General features: G+C 42.9%; 3 protein-coding genes across 4 annotated transcripts; 2 read left to right on the plus strand and 1 right to left on the minus strand.

Annotated features, from left to right (window-relative positions):
• Window positions 1-104: 104 nt before the first annotated feature.
• On the plus strand, window positions 105-9384 carry LOC116842572 (sodium-dependent nutrient amino acid transporter 1-like). The gene is made up of 11 exons (XM_032811975.1): window positions 105-152; window positions 1050-1123; window positions 2270-2380; window positions 2601-2847; window positions 4190-4415; window positions 6339-6713; window positions 7111-7477; window positions 7798-7897; window positions 8118-8294; window positions 8368-8462; window positions 8534-9384. The coding sequence occupies exons 2-11, from the start codon at window positions 1112-1114 to the stop codon at window positions 8702-8704; spliced, it is 1881 nt and encodes a 626-aa protein (XP_032667866.1). The 5' UTR covers window positions 105-152; window positions 1050-1111; the 3' UTR covers window positions 8705-9384.
• A 672-nt stretch (window positions 9385-10056) lies between these two features.
• LOC116842564 (sodium-dependent nutrient amino acid transporter 1-like) lies at window positions 10057-15635 on the plus strand. The gene is made up of 9 exons (XM_032811965.1): window positions 10057-10771; window positions 11754-12129; window positions 12363-12630; window positions 13077-13451; window positions 13546-13735; window positions 13828-14004; window positions 14236-14335; window positions 14422-14693; window positions 14836-15635. The coding sequence occupies exons 1-9, from the start codon at window positions 10760-10762 to the stop codon at window positions 15001-15003; spliced, it is 1938 nt and encodes a 645-aa protein (XP_032667856.1). The 5' UTR covers window positions 10057-10759; the 3' UTR covers window positions 15004-15635.
• Window positions 15377-22136, minus strand: LOC116842594 (sodium-dependent nutrient amino acid transporter 1-like). Of its 2 annotated transcripts, none has more exons than XM_032812016.1 (10): window positions 21374-22136; window positions 19158-19232; window positions 18397-18682; window positions 18048-18261; window positions 16987-17358; window positions 16442-16808; window positions 16059-16158; window positions 15809-15985; window positions 15637-15731; window positions 15377-15548 (listed from the first exon to the last, which is right to left on the minus strand). In XM_032812016.1, exons 1-10 carry the CDS (start codon window positions 21386-21388, stop codon window positions 15408-15410), a joined length of 1842 nt encoding a protein of 613 aa, XP_032667907.1. In that variant the 5' UTR covers window positions 21389-22136; the 3' UTR covers window positions 15377-15407. The 2 variants fall into 2 exon arrangements, with proteins under 2 accessions (XP_032667907.1, XP_032667915.1); XM_032812024.1 differs by lacking the exon at window positions 21374-22136 and adding an exon at window positions 20185-20311.
• Window positions 22137-22616: the final 480 nt, after the last annotated feature.

The following is a 22616-nucleotide window of genomic DNA, read 5'->3' on the forward strand; positions in this document are numbered from 1 at the left end:
ATACGCGTTATCTTATTGACAGAGCACACGGCTATTTCGCGTAATCCTGCCGTTCCTCCGTTAATATAGTTATATACGAGATATACAATGTCAGTCTTTCTCTTCTCACGACTCTCGACAGACCTGTTGTTGGCGTAATATCGGCCGTCATAGTACGTACATATTTGCAGAAAATAAAAAACATTGGTCGTTAGTTTGCAAATCGCCTGTCACTCATATCTCACACGCTATGCGCGATGCTGTGTGTAATTAGCTTACGCGAATTATCTTTTCATCTTCCCGTTCATCATCATTAATTGAATCAGCACGCACAATCGCGAAGTCTTTCGGCGAATGATAACCGGTACAAGGCGTTCTTGCTGACGAAATTATGATAATATCGTGTCAGGCGACTAATGATTGCGATATTTTAACAGCTGTAGTACGATTTTGCAATTTGGCCCGTGCGACGAATAAATCGCCACGGGATCACGTCATCGGTGTCTGTACGGTAGACATGTGGCGCAAAGTAATGTGCGTAGTTTAACAAATTACGGTGCCAGCGGTTTCAGCCAATTTACGGTAAGATACGAGCCGCCAAAGACCTCTTGTAATTAAGCGCCCCTCGTCCCGTCGCGGGACGCGGCACCGAAACGTTTGACATTTTCGCAGTTGATAGCCGGCTCTGACGCGGATTTTTTCCGCACTTACGTTAATTCTGCCCCTTCTCTTTGAATCTGAATTATAGCGACATTCGTCTTTCTGCGTTGAGATTTTCCTCATATGAGCGATCAGTTTTCCGTCAAAGAACACTAAGCAGTCGATCTGACTGCAGTTTCCGCGGGTTTCCTGATGTGGAAACACATTTTAGCGATGTTCGTGTGCCCGCGACCGTATTCATCCGCACGCGCGTGAATTCTGTCGAGTTAATTGGACGAACACATCCAAATTCCTGGAATAAATTTGCATTCATTGCCCTCGATCTCATATCGCCGCGACACACCCATAGCGGGGGAGGAGCTAGTGTGTGTGCTTTGATTGGAAACCTCTAATATACTGCCGTGGCTTAGGTAAGGCGCAGGTGATGCGAATGTCGAGCGATTAAGGCAGGAGTCACATCAGGTGGAACACAATGGGACGAAAGGTACGTAAATATAGCGAGAAGAAGATAAAGCTGTACGGAACACATGTTTTGTGTATTTATTGCGATGATGATGAACGAATTAAGAAACATATATTAGGTTGCTGTACAAAATTCTATTAAAGTTCTATTAAAGTTCTATTAAAGTTCTATTAATAGTCGACGTTGTACATTCTATTCGCAGAAATTGTCCCCTCTTGTATCCTCTTTATTTTACTTCAGCTTACAATACCAGGAAGTTCTTAGTTTTATCTTAATCTTATTTTACATTTTTCCTACACCCACTTCTTCTTTTCCTTTTCGCCACTTATCCTAGTTATTTCTTATCCTACTATCTTTTTTATCTTTTTACCTCTTATTCTATACTTCTACTTGCAGAAATTATAAGTCCTTCAAAATGGGATAATTTCGTTTATTATTTCACTTGGAAAATATGACTCTTGCATCAACTCAATAATGTGTCTCACTTTATCGAACTTCATGGATTTATGTTCAGAAGATAAGCGCCGTAACGACCAAATGTTCATTTCCGTCGCAATACTCGCGATGACTAAAGCCCGTGTCGCACTACGGATTAAAGATGGAGGATTGTACATTGAAGATTAAATTTCAACGAAACAATAAACTTCAATCTTGGCCTGCTTTGTCCCAATTGATTAAGTTCCAATCAGCAATCCTCTATCTCCAATCCGTAGTATGACACGGGCTTTATGATATTAACAACTTATGAACGGATTCTGAAAATCGCGTCTGCAATTGCATGAGTTACACACATACATGCGTTTTTTAACAATGTGATGTAATCGATAATGCGTTGAAAAGGATGTTTTAACTTAACGCGTTGCTTATCAAGGGAACGCTGAAGCTGAACATTTTATCGACAGAATACTGACATTTGTTTGCAAAGTTTACGTCGTATTAGTTGTACAGAATTACAAGTGCTTTTACGTGCAAAAATAAATAGAAGCATTGTTCAACATGTGACGCAAACGAAAAACAAATTTTAAATGTAAAATCTCAAGCTGTCATCGACTCCAGCATCCTCTTAATGCGCGTTATTCATAAGTAATGTGTTCTCTTCATGTTTGTTTAATAATGGAGTGGGAAAAGGCATAACCGTGCTGGATATCGTTCGCTCAACTGTTTCAGGTGTCGTACACGGTTTCTAGCGGCGTAATAAATCATGCCTTCGTCGTGGACGAGAGTACAAACTCCCATAATGCCGGCGTTAATGAGCCCGTCGCTCAAGAAACTAAAACGGTAGTTGTCATCATTTACATAAATATTACGTAAATTTAATATCAATGTTCTTTTTTTTCGAAAATAATTCTACCGATAACAAGAAAAATTTCTTCGAGGAAATATCAGACAGCTATTACGAACGTAATTCTTCCGATTGGTCTCTTTTTATCGAAGAAATTTTTTGTTCAATCGAAAATTGAGGATATTCAAACGATGCATGTGCTTTTCCGCCACGAAGCCGAAACGACAGCAATGGGGCAACGACAGGGAGTTCCTGCTGTCCTGCATCGCCATGTCCGTCGGCCTCGGCAATGTCTGGCGGTTCCCGTTCACCGCGTACGAGAACGGCGGGGGCGCGTTCCTGATACCGTACATCATTATCCTTTTCATCGTAGGGAAGCCGTTTTATCTGCTGGAGATGATCCTGGGCCAATTCTCCAGTCGCTCGGCCGTGAAGATCTGGGATCTCGCGCCGGCGTTCAGAGGTGCGACACTCTCAAAGCACGTCTCTCACGATCTTTATTAACACACGCAAAAAAAAGTTGGTGCAACCAAATAGGAACCAACTGAAAATTAGGTGGTCAGAAACGATATCTCTGTTATGAAAACTAATATTTCTGTTGTCGCAACCAAAAATATTCGTCTGAACATTCAATGATATTAGAACTCGGTTGAGGCAACTGAGAACAATTGACTATACAGAAGTCTCATGAAGGAATTTTTCTGTTCCTACAGCCGAGTTTTCGTCTGATCCCTGAACAACCGAAAATTCGGTTGCACCAACAAAATTGTTCCATGCACGCTGACTGCCTAACATAAATTAAGTATGTATATGAAACATAGCTGTCACCCATATATGGGTGACGTGGCGGTCAACGTGTTAATTGGGAGCTTGCAAAAGGATCTTCAGACATGTTTCCTATCAGAAAAAGTGCGTGTTAACTAAATCTCGAATGTATCGAAGTGGGTGAAGCCTCTTTTCCGCGATGCTAATTGGCCGTCTCGACCATCTCGATTGTCTCGATCCCGTCGCAGTTGAATTCGTGCCGCTTGCAGCTGTTAGCCGCTGTGACAGATCAGGTTGTGTTGTTCGCGTCATATAAATTTGATATTTATTGTAATCCCAGTAAACATAATGTTACATGTAACATACATGTTAGTTGTAATTTCTTACTCAACAAACAATATAACTGTTATATAATATATGTGTTATATAACAGTTACATTATTGAATAGAAAATTACAACTAACATGTATGTTATATGTAACATTGTATTTGCTGGGAATATAATTTGTAAAAACGAGTATTGTAATATAAATTATAAATAGTACAACGAAGAGGCTAAAGTGGCGCGCGCGCTATGTGGTGTTCTAGTTTTATTAAATTCGGAAGACTCAAAAATCTATTGAAGTTAGTAATAAAACAATACAGCGTTCATGTTAAATCAAAATACTCGTCATCGCTGTCAACAATCTGTCAAACACAATCGGACGTTCAATTCCGCGTCTATGAAATGACTCACCTTCTAAGCCGGTGAAATCATCGACGATCTGACGAACTTTTGCAAACTCTATCGACGTCTCTCCTTTTGTTCTTAATTTTTCACTTACAACAAGTAAGTGCCATCTAATTCGATTCAAAAGGACGGGGAATCTGGAACGAGCGACTTGAATTTCGTATCGAGACGCGACTTCTGGAAAATTTTCAATAAACCGAAAAAAGCAAGAAAGAAAAAAGTGGGATAGCTCTATCGATCGCGCGAGATGTCGTAATAAAATAGATATGGATTTACGACGGCCTGGTGATAAGCTGTTCGATTGATGCAGGCGTCGGAGTCGCACAGTTTATCATGCTGTTAGGGCTCGCGTCCTATTATTGCTCGCTGATGGCCTTGACGCTGTTCTACCTCGTCGCCAGCTTCCAAGAGGAACTGCCATGGAGTAGATGTCGACCAGAATGGGGCGAGTTTTGCGTTGACTCACTCCCGGGGAATAACAGTGTGCTCATAGCAGAGAACGTCAGCTACTCAAGCTCGGCCGAGCTATACTTCTAGTAACTATCCTTCCAAGCAGCACAAGCCGTAACTATATCTCAGAGACCCTTGAAACAAGCAGAGTTTGTGCTGTACGGATTTTTTCCACTTTCTGTCAACTAAAATCCATCCAAAGAGATGTTTTTAAAGCATGTTTAAAGTTTAAAAGCATCTCAGAGATATATTCAAAACATCTCAAAGATATTTTTAAGATATCTTAAGACATCTTAATATTCTCTGAAGAGAGTCCGCGTTCTTGTAGCCTTCGTAGCTGTCGATAAATATTTACACGAAGAGAATATTATAGTTTTTTTTTCATATAAATTCTTTCCAATTTTGCTAATGTTCTAATAGCGAAAGGTAGTAGGTCATCATTTATTTTATTTGCTAAGGAACACAGTAAATTTCACTAGAAACATAGTAAAACTTTTAACAGCACGTTTTCGCGTTCATAAATATTAGGACCTTAACTTAGTTTCCGCCAAAAAAATACTGAGGAAAAGCATTTATTGTAAAAAATTTATTTAAATTATTTCAATGAAAGTATTTTCCATCACTTTCTACAACTTTTTGCCATCTTTCTGGCAACTGGGCGATATCATCTCGATAAAACGATGTTTGTTTCGAAGCAATCCATTCGTCCACCCATTCTCGCACTTCTTCAACATTTCGGAAGCGTGTACCACTCAAGCCGTGCTGCATCGATCTGAACAAGTGGTAATCAGAAGGCGCTATGTCTGGTGAGTACGCTGGGTGAGGAAGAGTTTCCCATTCGAGCTGCGTCAGTGTTTCTTTGACGGTTTTTCCAGTGTGTGGCCGAGCGTTATCGTGTAAGAGAATAACTTTGCGCCTGTTACTCGCTATTGCTGGTCTTTTTCGCAACAGCTCATCATTCAATTTGTTCAATTGACATTTGTAGACATCGGCAGTAACAGTTTCGTTTGGTTTCAGCAGTTCGTAGTACAGCACTCCTTGCTGATCCCACCAAATGCAAAGCATTACCTTATGACCGTGGATGTTCCGTTTTGGCTGCGATGTTGATGGTTGTCCTGGGTCTACCCATGATTTTTTGCGTTTGGGATTGTCGTAGTAGATCCACTTTTCATCGCCAGTCACAATACGCCACAGAAAACTCTTCTTTTTTTGCCTGGCAAGCAACGAAACCGTGATATTGAAACGGTTGTGAATGGCACTTTCAGACAATTCATGTGGTACCCATCTTCCTTCCTTTTGGATCTTTCCCATGGCGTGTAAACGTTTGGAAACAGCTGCTTCAGTAACTCCTAGCTCGTTTCCAAGTTCTTGTAACGTTCGAGCCGAGTTTTCATGCAATAATGCTAGCAATTCATCGTCTTGGAATTTTTTTGGCTGTCCTGAGCGTGGTTTGTCATTGACATCAAAATCATTACTTTTGAATCGTCTATACCACTCTTTACATGTTGTATGTGATGGAGCTCGATCACCATAACCTTCTTCAAGTAATCGATGAACTTCTGCTACACTTTTTTTCAAATCAAAATAGTGCAAAAGCACATGTCGAAAAAACACTTTATCGCGTTCCATTTTTCACAAAGCAAAAGAAATTGTTGTTTAGGAAAATAATTGTGTATGCTGACTGAATGTTATCGAGAAATGTCGAAATTAATCACAAACTACCTGTTTCGTTAGTAATGACTACTAGAACTGTTTGCATTGCCATCTAACATTTGCGGGCGGAAACTAAGTTAAGGTCCTAATATATGAATATCACGTATGAAATAAAAGGATAATTAGTTACTGTGCAGAATGTTGATTCGGTTACAAAATTCTATTATAATTATTTAATTATAGCCCAAATATCAAATTATTTAATTATAACAAGAATTTTCTATAATAATAATCTAATTATAACAAGAATTTTTGCTATGAAATTCTCTCCGTGCACTCGTCCGTGTCATCCGTAGCAAGGAAGTTCTGCGAGAGAAGGACAACATCGACGATGGCATCGGCGCGCCGGATTGGCGTCTGACGATCGCGCTCTTCGTCAGCTGGCTCACGGTCTTCATCGTGGTGATACGCGGTGTGCAGAGTTCCGGCAAGGCGGCCTATTTCCTGGCGATATTCCCCTACGTGGTCCTGATCGTGCTTCTTGTGAGGGCCGTCACGTTGGAGGGATCAGCCGCAGGTATCCTATACTTCATCACTCCAACCTGGGAGGAACTGTTGACGTCAAGCGTCTGGTATAACGCGGTGGCCCAGTGCTTCTTCTCGTTGACCGTCTGCTTCGGCGCGGTCGTCATGTTCGCCTCGCACAATAAGTTCAACCACGATATCTATCGGTTAGTAGCGACTCCTGGAGAAGAGTTCTTCTGGAGCAGAGACTTGTAAAAAACGCCTTAAAGATGTACGAAAGACGTCTAAAAGATGTTCTACTTTTTCAGATGTTGTTCAGACATCTTTTAAGCGTTTTAAAACGCCCTTTAGAAGCTTACGCTCTACCTGGGTGTTCATTAGATTTCTCGGAGTAAAATCTTGGCTTGAAAGGCTCATCGTTGGTGAGATAAAATCTCACTGTGAACGAGAGGAAATTCACTGGAAGCGAGAACGGTAAAAGTATTGCCACTTCGCAAGAGTGAATGTTTCAGAGCGAGATTTTCCTCGAAGAAATGTAGAGAGTAGCGATTATCGGAAAAACGCGGCATTTTTCTCCTCACGGTTACAATCTGTGTTCGTCAGAGACGCGATGATCGTGACGACGATGGACACCTTCACCAGCCTGCTGGCGGGCTGTACGATCTTCGCTATCCTGGGTAACCTCAGCCACGAGTTAGGCAACGATGACATCGGCGCGGTCGTGCGTGGCGGCACCGGGTTGGCGTTCATCTCGTACCCGGAGACGATCGCCAAGTTCACCGTCGCGCCGCAGTTCTTCAGCGTCGTGTTCTTCGTGATGATTTTCGTCCTGGGGATCGGCAGCGAGGTCGGTCTCACCTCCGCCATCATCGCTATCGTGCGTGACCAATTCCCAGGCCTGAAGTATTGGCACGTAGCCGTTGCCACCTGCCTCTGCGAATTTCTTATCGGTCTCATATACGTCACACCGGTAATTGTTTATGGTTCAATTAACTCTTATAGTGCCGAACAACGATATATCGTTGTTAGTAACACTTGCGAAAAGTGCCTACGACGATATATCGTTGCGCATACGATGCTGCCGGACTATCCGCGTCGCGAATTATTTATTCACTTTTATTTTTATACTTTTTTTCTCAAACCCTATCAAACTACATCAATTTGGTCCGGTATTTTACGCTTGGGTATATTTTTTCGGTCGGCACTAAAAGGGTCAATTTACAACCGTCTTTGAGGAAAATTACGCAGTCTTGTTGCCTCGTCGATCATAATCGCAAGCGTTTCTTACAGGGCGGTCAGTTTATGGTGACCTTCGTCGATTATTACGTGACCTCGTTCATCGCCTTCGTGCCGGCAGCTTTCGAGATGATCGCCGTCGCGTGGTCGTATGGTACGTCCAAATGTTTAACTGATACTTCGCACTAAGAGAAAGAATTATTAGCCAGCAATTTGTACATCCGTAAATTGTAGTCATTTTGTCAAACGCCTGACTATAATTATTTTATCGTGCAATTGTAGTCATAAATATCAAAGTTTCATCTCTCAGTGTGCCAGTTAATTTACAAGAATGGTTAAAAAAAATATTTTTTGTCTATTGAAATCGATTTTAGGTCTGGACAATTTCTTAAACGACATCGAATTCATGTTGGAAAGACGGCTGTCGGTGTTCTGGCGGCTCTGTTGGAGCATCGTCACTCCAGGCATTATTCTTATCATCTTTCTATATACAATCATCGATCTCGAGCCGTTGAAGTATAACAAAACATTCTATCCTGTATCGGCTTACGGTGAGTCAACTGCACATATTGATATTTAAAAAAAAGAAGATCAAAGTCTTTTACTGTGTTCCTTCTGGCACAGTCATAGGTTGGATTCTGTTCTCCATCGCTGTTCTACAGATACCTTTGTGGCTGGTGATCGCGATACTCAAGAAAAGACGCCTCTCTTTCCGAGAAGTAAGCGCAAACCGTACCTTTATCGTGAATCACGATTGCTCGTAATGTATCTTGTACTATCTATTTTCTAGATGATCAAGCGAGCCTTGCAGCCACTTAAATCGTGGGGCCCGAGCGACGCGGAGGATCGCAGGAAATGGCTGATGTTCCGAGATCACCGCGATGCGGAGCAGCGAAATAATAACAACAATGCAGGTCACAATTCCTTTAGAGGTCTATTGCGAGTGATTCTGAAAGGCTAATAGTTTCAATGACGACATTGCCAATGAGCGAATTGATCACGTTCGCTGTCGCATAATCTGTGATTTAATATTACAATTTTTAAAAGTAATTACGCATAATTACGACGCGCCTGTGTGAAACAGGTGACTCCACGCTTACTTGTTTCACGTATAATGCGAATCCAGTTGTCCTTGGCACGTAACTGTTAGTTCTGTTGACGGCACACGATGTCGTGTGAATCTAACCATATCACCTAACAATTGTATAGAGCGATACACAGCACATCGCACGCAATAGATCGTCGTGCGACGCTGTCACTTATCAAACGTGCTGAGGCGCGACAAAAAATCGTAATAGAACAATTTTGTCGATGTACAGCTGCTTATGTCGGCCCCAGCGGTGATTTCAGCTAATAATAAAGCTCTCAAATTCCAAATATCCGTAGGAAAAAGTTTCTCGTCGAATAAGTACGCGCAGGTAAATGAGAAGAGAAGAGACGACTAATCATCGCGGAATTGTGACGTGAATGCAAATTTTGAATGCGAACGAAAAATTAAAATGCGTACGTAGATGCATGGAAAAGAACATGTCAGTTCGTGAACTGAATGTAGACCGCACGAAACTTCGCTGACGTAAACAGATATTTTCGTCATTACGACCAGAAATATTTGTCCGAACATTCGGTTGCATTAAAACTCGATTAAGATAATTGAGAGCGCAATTAACTGAGTAGAAAACCTTCCACTTCTGAATTTCTTCTTGTTCCTGCAACCTAGCTTTCCTCTAAAATTCAATTACACTAACAGAATTATTTTTGCTGTGCGTGAACAGATGGACGTTGCACTGAGAAGAAAAGATGATTGGCTCAACTACAATTATAGTTACTTATATTTTAATTGTTCTAACAAGAGGATGATAGTAACGACACGCATATAAGGTTGTTATTATTATTATTGTAGAATTTAATTAAAAGAAATAACTTCCTTGATCATAATTCTCCATGTGATCACAGCGACAGATACTAGACATTTTTCTCAGTGTAATGTCATCAAATTATCGCAGGCAAGTAGATTGTTTCCTCCTTTCTGAACCCTGAATCTACCCGGAATCGCAAGATAGACTCGTTGGCATTGCACATTTCCTGTTCTTGCTCCCTCTCAGTACCCCACCGCTTTCTCTCTGTCTCTCTCTCCGTCTCTCTCTTCATCTCTACACCTGCGCCGGTCAATCCTTTCCCTGCCGCTACGTTATTGCACGTACGTAAGCAACATGTGACGACATCCAACTGACGCACGTGTCGACGATGGTCGCATTCAAGAAAGTACAAAAAGGAGCGCCTCATTTCGCCGTACGTCGAGTTCCTGTCGCGAACACCGGGATATCCCTTCCTCAAATTCTCCGTCCCAATTTCTGCGGCTTCCTCGCTGCGTCACGGGGCGTAATCGCGAGCGGGAAATCCTATGTTTTTTTCTATCCTTTCGGGTAGGTCATCGTATTGTTTTTAACGAATTTATTCCTCACCTCGCGCTCGCCGATCTCTGTGGAACGCAGGTTCCACCTGTTCTATTTCCAAGTTGTCCTCGACTCACGACTCCTCTCGCGTAATTATCCTTTCGCGACCTCTCGCCTTCTACTCTCTCTCTCTCTCTCTCTATATATATATATCTCTCTCTCTCTTTTTCTCTCTCTCTCTCTCTCTCGCGTGATTCACCTGCCTCTCCTACCTAGCAACTACTCGCCGATTAGACGGTCGGCCGGTCGCTTCTGCCGGCCGCGTTTTGTCAGTCACCCACCTAGCCAGACACCGCGGGGGTACAGCGATAGTCACAGGTTTATCAATGCGTTTCCCTGAGATTCGTGCGGTAGTGAACCGCTCGTCGCCCGCGCCCGTCGGTCTTCGTCGCCGGTGGCGTCTGCGATCGTAGTACTTCGCGGATTTCGGCACGTTCATCGTCGTCGTCCTCATCGCTTCCGATCTCGCGTCTCCGCGATACATTCGACGAGTACTCCTACATTCGGCGGGGGACTGTCCCCGATTTCCACCTCGCAGTGTCTACCTCGCGATCGTTCTCACCATGTACGAGGCGGTAAGTGATCGATTCGAGAAGCATAAACGGCGTGCACTAGCATTATAAAACATCAGGCTGATGAGCCGTGACAGTCGATCGAAGGAAGTGTGTCATGTGTGTGTGTGTGTGTGCGGCGTTCCGGCCGCTTTACCGTCGGCAAACAATTATCGTGCATAATAATTGTTATGCAGATTGAACGACAGAACGCGCAAGTGTGTCTCTCTCGCGGCGTTCTTGCCGCAATTGCTCTTTACCGCAGCGCGCCGCAGCAGAGAAAGACACTCCGCTTGCTTCTTTTCTGTCGTTTACGCGTCCCGAACGATAAGTGAAAGTCACTCTAAATGCGATCGACATGATCTCGCGATGTTGACTCGGAGTACAACCGAAAAAGAAAGCCTACCGCTCCGTCGCACTCGAGGTCTGCTTGAATTCGCGCGCACCGCTGTATCCGCGAGATAGATAAAGGCTATAAAACAGCTAATCACGTCGATATTCCGATGTGACAAACAATGCTGAGCAAGAAGAACGTAATCTCTAGAGTGAGAATGGAGTGCGACTTTGCTTTACCGAGTGCAATCTATGCGGGATTTTCGCGCAGGAGAATTCGCGATAATAAAATTATCGCGAGAGATATCTCTGTGACTCGCGTCGAAATTCTTTCCGCGAACACCTTCGAGAAATGCGACGATTTTAAAAAAATTTCTAGCTGGATTTTTTCACGCTTGATCGGTCGTGCGAACGTCGATATCGTCGTTATCGCGTCTATAATCGTTAATTGCGCATAATCGACTTCGAGGATGGACGAATGTCCTCGATAATCAGTCGTCGCGTTCTCTGAGCCAACCTGGTGAGAAATGCGAATTCCTTCTCTGATCGCGAACCCGTTCGCATTGACCTGTATTTTCGCCGCGGGTTTTTGCAACCGAACACGACGATCTCGTTCGCAACTTGTGTTTACGTCGGCGCGTCGCAAATAAAATCTACGTGATTTGCATTACAGAAAGACCGCAAGCAACAGGGCCTCGACAACGTCGCCTTCCAGTTAGACGAGCCTCATGTCGGGAAGGCGTATCTCTCCGGCGACTCGACGAGCTTCGACGTGCAGGCCGTCGAGTCGTCCGGCAAGGAACACGAGCGGGCGACATGGAACAACAGCATCGAGTTCCTCATGTCTTGCATCGCCGTGTCGGTCGGCTTCGGCAATATCTGGCGATTCCCGTTCACGGCGTATGAGAACGGCGGCGGTGCATTCCTCATACCCTACGTGATCCTGCTCTTCCTGGTAGGGAAGCCGTTCTACTTCCTGGAGATGATAATAGGACAGTTCACCAGCAATTCGTCCGTCAAGGTCTGGGCCATGTCACCGGGTTTCGTGGGTAATTCCTCTTCTGGTATAACTTCCCCGCGAGAGAAACGGATCGATCAAAAATTAGTACTATCATATATTGAGTATATATTGAGAAAAGAGTTCGAGATTTTCGTTAAACATATTTTATGTTCAATATATAAATATGTAAACAGATTTCTACTGGTTTCTATCGACCAAGTGGCTTTTAAATAGCGTTTAAAGTGCTCATCTCCATTTGAAGATAGATACTTGTTACAACAGGAGTCGGATGGGCGCAGTTTTGCTCGACGATGGCGTTAACCACCTACTACAGCTCGCTGATGGCATTGACTTTGTATTTCTTAATCGCGTCCTTCTCATCCGAACTACCCTGGGCTACTTGTCTGGAGGAATGGGGCGACACTTGCGTCGACTCGAGCATGAAGAGGAACCACAGTGTGGCCGAAGGAAACGCGACGCTCACACAGATCTTTAGCAGTCATCTCAGCAGCAACGTTCAACGTCAGAGCTCGGCCGAGCTGTACTTCTCGTGAGTTTCATCTCGCTTTTTAACCTTATCAGGGATGAATTTAATGTCTTTTATACTAAGACTAGAAAAAAATGATTTAATTTTAAAGTGACATTAATGAATATTTAATGATTTAATTTTAAAGTGACATTAAAACTCATTTATTATTAAAGTGACATATTCTGTGATGAGATTTTTAATCTTATCAGGAATGAATTTAATGTCTTTTATACTAGGACTAGAAAAAAATGATTTAATTTTAAAGTGATATATTTTGTGATGAGATTTTTCTTTTTCTTGTTGGATTATACAAAGGTTTATTCACTTCTTTATATTCTCGTCTCTTAACGATGTTTTATTTAAAATAGAAAAATTGGATATATCTGCACGTATGTGTCAATATCCCTGAAAAAAGTTTATTCTCGAGAATCGAAGACCTGTTCCCGAAATCCGATAACAATTCACAGACAAGTGGTTCTGCATGAGAAAGAGAGCATCGACGACGGGATCGGACTGCCGAGCTGGAAGCTGACGTTATGTCTGCTTGGTAGCTGGGCGACGATCTGTCTGGTGTTGGCCCAAGGTGTAAAAAGCTCCGGCAGGTTCTCCTACTTCCTCGCTATTTTCCCGTACATCGTGCTGGTATCCCTCCTGATACGCGCCGTCACTTTGGATGGCGCGATGGACGGGATCTTATACTTCATCACCCCGAAATGGTCAAAGCTCTTGGAGCCGACCGTCTGGTATGCCGCTGTGACACAGTGCTTCTTTTCGTTGTCCGTCTGCTTCGGCAGCATCATCACGTACTCCGCCCACAATGATTTCAAGCATAACATCTACAGGTGAGTATACAAATATTTCCGCTGTTCTACTCAGTTTCCTCGGGGCAAACTGAGAATATTCACTGACTCATACGCTGATTGCTTGTGATCTCAGAGACGTAATGATTATCACCTCGCTGGACACAATCACGAGCTTATTGGCTGGCTGCACGATATTCGGTATTCTCGGCAATCTCGCGTACGAGTTGGGTGTGGAAGACATATCCAATGTGGTCAGAGGCGGCGTCGGCTTGGCCTTCGTATCTTATCCCGACGCCATAGCGAAGTTCAGTTTCATGCCGCAGGTATGAACGCTGCGCTTAATGCGTGTTTGATATCTCAAAATGGCTTGAATGTCTCTTCCTCCAAATATAAAGCAATCGATTCTTCGTTGCAGTTGTTCGCCGTGCTTTTCTTCGTGATGATGTTCGTCCTCGGTGTCGGTAGTGCCGTGGGAATGTGCACGGGAATCATCACCGTGATAAATGAGCAGTTCCCGTCTCTAAAGACTTGGCAGATTGTAATTCCAACGTGTTTCTTGGGCTTTTCGATCGGCACTGTCTACGTTACACCGGTTAGTACAAAGGAAACTTACAGCGAATTTTGATTAAGTTAACTGACGATTTGAAGTCGCTATCAGTCGAGTATTTTAGGTGTTCTGTTTTGCCAAAAGAGATAGAAACTTTGAATTTTACTGTTATTGTTCCACGAACAATAACAGAATGAATTGCACAAGTGAGAATTAGTGTTAGCTTTGAAATATCGAGAGAAATTATTGTAATGAAAGAACGAATTTGTCTCGCAGGGCGGTCAGTTTATCTTGACTTTGGTGGATTACTACGGTACCTCGTTCGTGGTGTTCGTCTTGGCGTCGTTTGAGATGACTGGAGTGATATGGGTTTACGGTAAGAGTTTTACCGTTCTCATTGTAGACAATAATTTGAATATGGTCGATATCGATATCGATATCGTTGATCCCTCATCGTTTTAGGTTTCGAGAACTTTTTGGACGACCTGGAATTCATGCTGGATAGAAAGCCGAGCGTATACTGGAGGATATGCTGGTTAATAGTGACGCCGTTGCTGCTAATGATAATCTTTATTTACACCGTAGCCACTTTATCGCCTTTAACCTACGGCGACAGATCGTTGCCAGAGTCCGCGCACGCCGCCGGATGGATACTGCTGGGCGTGGGTGTGCTTCAGATACCGTTGTGGATGCTGATAGCGATGTTAAGGAACTGGGAACTACCATTTCCCCAGGTAAGCTGACCGTGGCGGAAGAGAAAGGAAGAGAGAGAGAGAGAGAGAGGCCAAACTGAAAAATCGTCAAATCATAACGAATGCAAATTACCTTAATTAAATGGTTCCAAACTATTGTAAATTGTCGTCGTGTTTGTTCAAGATGGTGAGAAAGGCTTTCGCACCCGCGACCAGGTTTGGTCCGCGGGAAGTGCAGCAGCGGAAGGACTGGAATATATTCAAAGAGGAGAGAGCGAGAGCCCGGGAGAAGAGAACCCAGCCGCGCTGGAAGCAGACACTCTACGTCCTCCTGAGCATGAAACCAAAGTGAAAGCGGCACTGATCGTCCGCTAATTCGGAGACGCGCGTAGTGTCTCTTTCTAATCTGTTTGCCACGGCGGGCCCCATGGCAAGATCCGCGACTGATGAGACCGAGACAAATATATTTATGTGTATATTTCTTCATTTTTTACCGGATTATACCGCGAAGTTCCTCGTAATTAAACCGCGCAACTGAATCGCGAGCTTCCGCCCAAGATAACCACCTTAGTGTAATTTTATATACTGCGTGCGAACGCGCGACAAAGAGCCGCCGATGTCATTCGGAAATTGTTAATGTAATCGTTACTCATCGATCGCCCCAATCGACGTCACGCCAAATAACTCACATACACAAACACACACATATATATACACCTGAGTAATAATTTTAATACTGTTTTAATCATTTCATTGTCAATTTTTGCCGAACAACGCCGCGATAACTTTCGACTTATTCGCGCACGCTCGCTCTATCCTCTTGGACTGTTTGAAGTCTCTCCATTCGTTGTATTTCTTGGGGTCCTTCGGTCCCCAGTCGGCGCTCGGCTTGAAAATCTGTAAGACGAGAATTTTACTATTAGCTTTATCACGAGAAGTTATTTATGCTGAGATTTTCTCGGAATAAAAAGTGCAAGTGAATTACGTTTGTGTATTCCTCGCTCCTATTCCGAATTCCGACGATAATCATGCCCAGCGGGAGCGGAAGAACTCCCAAAGCCAGAAGCGTCCAGCCCGCGACTGCAAAATATGAGAAAATATTCGTAATACATGAGATTTTTTCCTCGATTGTAAAGGTTTAGAATTAAGGTCAGTACCGTATGCGGACGAAGGATAATACTCGTCGTTGTACATAAGCGGCGTCATACTGATCAGGAAATAAATTAAAATGGTGAACAACGACAGCGGAGTCAAGTAACACCAGCAAAACCTCCAGTAGAAGGATGGCCGTTGCCCTACCATGAACTCGATGTCGTCCATGAAATTGTCAATACCTGGGAAACCGCTCAGATTACTACAGACGATCTCGCGGTCGTGGAATGCAGAAAGTGGAATAAAAATTGTTACCGTATACCCAGGCGATGGCGATCATCTCGAATGAAGCTAAGAACACAATAACGAAAGTTCCCCCGAAGTAATCCACCAAGTTGAGGATGTATTGTCCACCCTGTTTTGATAAGAAAAGAAATAGTTACGCTCTCATCGATAATTCTCCCTCGAGATGACTTCATTTTCTTCCTCGAATAACGTGAAAGTTATTTAGTTTTATCAAGAATCTGATAAGGTCTGATAGAGAATTTTTTTAACCAAATTATTTCGCGAAGTCATTAAGTTTCAAGAAACTAAAAGATACATTTGAATCCCGATTATTATTTTAATTAATTCTCCTTGTCCCAACTTATTTGTGAAGATAAATCGAATAATAATACAAGCAATTTCGTAAAACTCACGGGCGTGCAGTAGACAATGCCAACTGAGAAGGCGAAGACGGAGAGACCAGCTGCGATAATCCACAGCTTCAGATGCGGGAACTGATCTTTGATAATGCTGATGATGACGTTGCAGAAGGCAACGGTGGTCCCGATACCCAGCACGAAGAGCATCAGGAAGAAGAGCACGGCGAAGAGCTGCGGCACCACCGTGAACTTCGCCAAGGCCTCCGGGTAAGACATGAATGCCAAACCCGTCCCGCCACGTACGACACTCTGGATGTCCTCAGTGCCGATTTCGTGTGCGAGATTGCCCAGAATCCCGAAGATGGTCGTGGTCGCCATTAGACTGGTGCAGAGATCCAGGCTCGTCACGATCGTGCAATCCCTGCAAGAGTCCCGCTAATCGCAATAGTGCTTATCTCACTTGCAACATTCGTTTCCATTGAATGTGAAGAAGTTAACTTTCACGAGAATTAACTTTCAACCGAATATTTTGACTCGCTCGCTTCACTTTCAGCTACAAAATTACGTCTCCCTCGAACGAATTCGAAGGTACAACGCACCTGGACACGTTGTGCTCGAAGTTGTTGTACGAGGAGTACATTGTCACAGCCCCGAAGCATACACCGAGCGAGAAGAAAGACTGAGTAACGGCGGCGTACCACACCGCCGGATCCAAGATTTTCTGCCACTCGGGCTTAAAGAGGAAGACGATACCATTGACTGCTCCGTCCAACGTTACGGCTCTGATCAGCAGACTGATCATCACAACGTAAGGGAAGAGAGCCAAGAAGTAGGCCGCTTTACCGGTGCTCTTCACGCCCTTGCAGATCACCACGTAGACGAAGAGCCAGCTGGCCAACAACGTCAGCACCAGCTTCCACGAGGGCAATCCGAGCCCATCTTCAATTCCCGTCTCGTTCAGGACGAATTTTCTAAATGTAAATGTATCAAAAGTATTAGTTCTATCTTGCGAATTGAGATTCCTGTAGGATCGACGAACAAGGGGAGAAAAAAGGTGGGATAAACGGAAGAATTACACGGAAATAAAGATAACAACCTGGCGGGAGAGATAATGCTCGCGATGCAATAAAGTTCGTTATACACTGTTATCATGTTGTTACCGCGTCAGGATACCGAGCGGGCATCGTAAAGTTATAATAAGCGGATTCTGATTCCTATGGATTTCGCGAGGTAAGAATTGTGAAAATAACCGAGCGCGACCGTGAAGGACTTTTGATAAGCTGTAATGCGCACGTCAATGCATCGAAGGCGCAATAATGACGACCAGCGCGGCAGAAACACGAATACAAAGACGTAGAAGGCACCCTGAAACGTGTCCTGATTTTCTAATTCCCCAATTTTCGCGACAAGAAAAAAATTCCTGCAGCCAAAATAGAACACTGTGAAACACTTGCTATTGTTTCTCATTGTAAGAATAGACGTAAAACATCCTGAAAACGTGCTCTGATCGTCGAGAATTTCTCACTTTTCGTGACAAGGAGAACATTTCGTGTCTCCCTTGTAAAATTTGGTGAAATTTCATCTAAAAACCGATTTGAACGTTCTGACTTTCCAACATTAATAATGATTGCGTTGCTTCCAGGTACGTCAATTTCCGTACCTGAAGTAGAATTCCGCGGAACTTCTGCTGTCGTTGCTCACCGCTCCGCTGGCCGCCGAGCTGTCAAAGCAGCCGCTGCCCCATTCCTCCCAGCAAAAGGCCCACGGGAGCACCGACTGGAAGCTGGCCACCATGTAGAAGAGCGTCAGAGCCATGAGGGCGCAGTAATAAGTGATGACGGAGAAGACCGACACCGTGACGCCGTAGCCGATACCTAGCAATCCGCATTAATATCCATTTTCATACATTCGCGACCCGATCTGGGTCCTGCGAAGGGGTGTCCCAAACGGCGATCCCCTGGCACCGCTTACCCAGGATCGATCGTTTCGAGCATAGTCACCGAGAGTACCTTGGAACGCCGGCGACACGGACCAAATTTGCACGCAGGACCGGCTGGTGAATTGACCGAGGATCATCTCCATGTAGTAGAAGGGTTTGCCAATGATGAAGAGCACCACTATGTAGGGAATGATGAAGGCGCCGCCGCCGTTCTGGTATGCCGTGTATGGAAACCGCCAGACGTTCCCGAGACCTACGGAGAAGGCCACGCAGGACATAAGGAACTCCAAGCTGCTTCCCCATTGCGCTCTCTTCTGGCCTGCCTCCTCGTCTTGCTCTCTGATCGTAGATGAGACCTGTGAGGTGAGTGTATATTCCACATTACGAGAGAAGATTAGCCGACGCAATTCAAATCGAGTTAAATGAACTCAGTTTCGGGATTTTGTGTGGTGGACCAACTGCCTTTATTCTTTCAGCAAGTTTCAGTGAAATTTTAATTACGTATTTGCGTGAAGCGAGCTCAAAATTTGGTTTAACAAGGCAATCACGAAGTTGACACTATTACAGTATTTACTGGTAGTTGGAAGGACATTTATATCATAGATATAATTATATTTTTGTTAAAGATTATTGGCTAAATTGTGTTGAAATGTTTCAGATTGTGATTTGACGCGATTTTTTTTCAATTTCATTACGTTATAATCTGTATAACATTTCCATAGCCCCGAGACTTGGTTCTTTTTAGCCGATTTTTGTGTTTCACTGTAAAACCAAGCTCGCTCAGGTGTGATCCTTCGTGCGGGTTTTGACGTCACTTCCGTTAGAACTCACCCTATTCTCTAGCTCGTCGGCCGACGGAAGGGATACCTTGAATACGGGTCTCTCGTCCTTATCGTCAACGTGATTCTGCGACAGAGCGAAGCGAAATGAATCATTTCTTATCTGGACAATTTTTTTCATAACACAAAAGCGTAACATAAAGTAAAGATATCACTTTCATTGAATTCACGCGGACAGTCGACCGCGGGCTGTGACCGTATTGAATCATTCACGCTCTTTGGTCAGGTCGTTCTCAAAAATTGTACGAGCTACACAATTACTGCGTGCTTTACGTAAAAGTGATACATGTCGCCGGAATCATATCAGATATTCTGATGGTTTGACACGCGCCACACTCTGTGTCGCAGACGCGAGGCGCGCATCGTGGTACGGTCGCTCGCAGGACCTTATTTACTCGTTTCACGGCATCGGAAATATCATTCATATTTACGCTGACTGGTCTTGCAAAAACCGGAAGGAACGTGAACATTTTTTACGTCATTGTATTAGATTTAACTTGCGTAACAAGCCAAATGTTTACATCACCTATACTGAGAGAAAAAATCATTGATCTAACTAAAATTTATTTTTTGCCTCACAATTATATTTTTTTTCTAGCACGAAACTCATAGTAATATGCATGTAAGATTATCGTCACTAACATTATAGTAGAATTTAATTTAATAGTTTTTTCTTGAACATAATTTATAATAATTATTTCTCTATGTGATTATATTTATATGTACAAGTACCAAACATTCTTTCTCAGTGCTCAACCAATACGACACTTTGTAATGCTTTTTTATTAATTCACTAAAGTCTCTAGTTATTCATTAACAAATATTTCTTATTGAAATATGAAAGATCGATTTATATGGTATAAATTTTCCTGGAAGTTTTCATATAAATTTTTATATAAATTTATTGGAATATTGTGCGTACTCGATACGATTTTGTTATCGCGTGACAAACCGCGAAATACTGCTGAAGTATGAAGAACGTCGCTTTATCTTATCGTAAAACTATTACAAACACTTACGCATCGTACGTCCTTTTTTTTTGCAATAAGTTAATTAACTCATTGCAATAAGTTAATTAACTCATTGCAAGAAAGTTGATAATCGGAAAACAATACTTCTTTAGAATACTCCACTTTGAAGTGGAAATGAGGAAGTGAGAATTCCTGAGCGTCTGTATAAGCAACTAATTAAGTATGCATTGCAAACACTGCTTCAGAGACTTGGTGGTACCCCAGTAAGTTATTAATTATCGATGTTTTTCTGTCTGCACCTTCTGACGTGATGACGGTGAATTTATGATTATTTAATCAAATGAATACGGAATGAAATTCCACGTGCAAGCGCGCCTACGGGACGAACGCGATAATTTCTTGCGCGCAAACATGCGAATTCAGCCGCACAAATAGTAAGCACTGTCGTTACACAATCGCACAATTTGTCGGCAAATACTAATTGCTATTATATAATATTCTCTCCGTATGAAAATGAAATTCTAATGTTTTAATCTGAAATACTTATCTTTTCTTTCTTCCTCCTATTTCTCTGATATAAATCGATCTTCCATATTTCAATAAAAAATATTTGTTAATAAATAACTAGGGACTTTAGTGAATTAATAAAAAAGCATTACAAAGTGTCGTATCGGCTGAGCACTGAGAAAGAATGTTTGGTACTTGTACATATAAATATAATCACATAGAGAAATAATTATTATAAATTATGTTCAAGAAAAAATCAATTGACCAAAACAATTTGTCGGCAAATACCAATTGCTGTTTCGCTTGTAAAAAGCCTTAGTTTTTCTAGACCCAATGTCGCAATCTTCGATTGGATATTGCAGACATCGAAACCGCAAGAAAAACCAATGCGCAGATGAAGTTCTTCGCACACTTTCAATGTGCAAATCGGGGAATGCCGCACTCGAATTATATACTCGAATTATATTGGTCAAAATTGCAGAGACGCATTCGTTTAATTACTTTCAGGAGAAGAAGAACCTTTCAGACTCGGAGATGAAAAACTTATCAGTTACTTGTCATTTGGTCTTTCTCTCTCTCTTGCTCACTGAAGAATCGCCGTTGTTAAAATTCTGTGCTACTAAAAATTCAGAATACCGCTTTGAATAATTCACTCTTCTTTGCTCTCACGACGATATTTTTCGTCGGCGCGGCATCAGCATCTTCACACTACTTCTTTGAGCAAACGAACCTTCATGTAGCCCATGGTTGACTCGTAACCGCTGTTGCGCGATCCTCACCCCGTCGCTCGGATTTTTTATTTCGAAAATTCGCGCGCGTCTTAGCTGGCCGGCAGACTTTGATGGACTGCTTAAAGAAATCGCGCGGCTATCCATCTGTATACGCAATCCTTTCCACCTTTAGATTAGAGCGCGCGCACGTGTTACCGCGGTAATCCAATACAAACTTCGTGCTGGTTTTTCCTCCTACCTCGGGCCTCCTTTGTAGAAAAAACCTCGTGTCGCAATATTCGATGGTCGCGACAGATTGGCCGTGCGGTCTAATTAAAATTTAGAAGCTCATATATATTCCGGAAAATTCCAATATCAACTTTCTCACTACGAATCCAAGTGTGTTATCTTGGCGGAATTTCTTCTTACATTTCCTTGAAGTCATGTCACTTAGCACATTCAAATTATAATTTACACGTCTCCCAAATCTGTCAAATGACGTGATTTCAAGTCGCAAGGGACGTATAAGAGCTTCAACCAAATCGCACACTTATGCGTGCAAAAATAATACATATTTAGATTTCAACGAAATGAAAGTTAAACGGCAAATACTTGCGAATTCCGATTTATCTGATAGTGAGCGAATTTCTCGAGGTACGTCGCGAAGAAAAGTGCGGCGAAGTAGATGCGCGATGATTCGCGCGACCCTCGAAAGTTTTTTCAAATAATTCTTCGCGCTCACACGCGAATCTTCGCGTCGCGCGTCTGTTTGAGAATCTTCAAGCCGTCTGTCAACGTTTACAGATGACTAAACCGAATGACATTCAGTAACAAGATGAGTCGAAAACGAGCGGCAATTAACGGCCGTAATTGTTCTCGTCATTATATCGATACTCATTACCGTCTGTGTCTCGAAGCGGATCTAAGATGATCAACACTCTGAGTCGTGGGGTATTCTGCTCACGTCTCTCCTCGATAAATTTCCGCGACAGATCGATACAACGCGGAATGCCGCGGAAAAATTATTGCCTCGCGTTATCGCTCGTTTATCTACACATATTAATCAACCGGCTAAACAAATCTTAGTTAAAAGTTAAAATGGAAAATCAATTGATCAATGAAAACGGAAAACCCGTGCGTCTTCATGCCGACCAGAATCGGTCAAATCACTCAGGTGGAACAGAAAATCGTGATAACATGAAGATGAGGGAATTATGATCAGAAAGTGAGTTTTCGTAGTCATTTTCTTGCCACTTAACGTCA

This window comes from Odontomachus brunneus, unplaced genomic scaffold, assembly GCF_010583005.1.
Source record: "Odontomachus brunneus isolate Ranch 3 - 2012 unplaced genomic scaffold, Obru_v1 Obru_scaffold_002, whole genome shotgun sequence".
Classification (NCBI taxonomy): Eukaryota; Metazoa; Arthropoda; class Insecta; order Hymenoptera; family Formicidae; genus Odontomachus; species Odontomachus brunneus.

Excerpts from the sequence above, each read along its gene's own strand:
- LOC116842572 (XM_032811975.1), top strand. Across the intron at positions 4,416-6,338 it reads TCGGCCGAGCTATACTTCTA|CAAGGAAGTTCTGCGAGAGA; the intron begins GTAACTATCCTT and ends TGTCATCCGTAG. Across the intron at positions 8,463-8,533 it reads GACGCCTCTCTTTCCGAGAA|ATGATCAAGCGAGCCTTGCA; the intron begins GTAAGCGCAAAC and ends TCTATTTTCTAG.
- LOC116842564 (XM_032811965.1), top strand. Across the intron at positions 13,452-13,545 it reads TTCAAGCATAACATCTACAG|AGACGTAATGATTATCACCT; the intron begins GTGAGTATACAA and ends TTGTGATCTCAG. Across the intron at positions 13,736-13,827 it reads AGTTCAGTTTCATGCCGCAG|TTGTTCGCCGTGCTTTTCTT; the intron begins GTATGAACGCTG and ends TCTTCGTTGCAG.
- LOC116842594 (XM_032812016.1), bottom strand. Across the intron at positions 16,809-16,986 it reads TTCGAGCACAACGTGTCCAG|GGATTGCACGATCGTGACGA; the intron begins GTGCGTTGTACC and ends GGACTCTTGCAG. Across the intron at positions 15,549-15,636 it reads GGAGCGAGGAATACACAAAC|ATTTTCAAGCCGAGCGCCGA; the intron begins GTAATTCACTTG and ends CTCGTCTTACAG.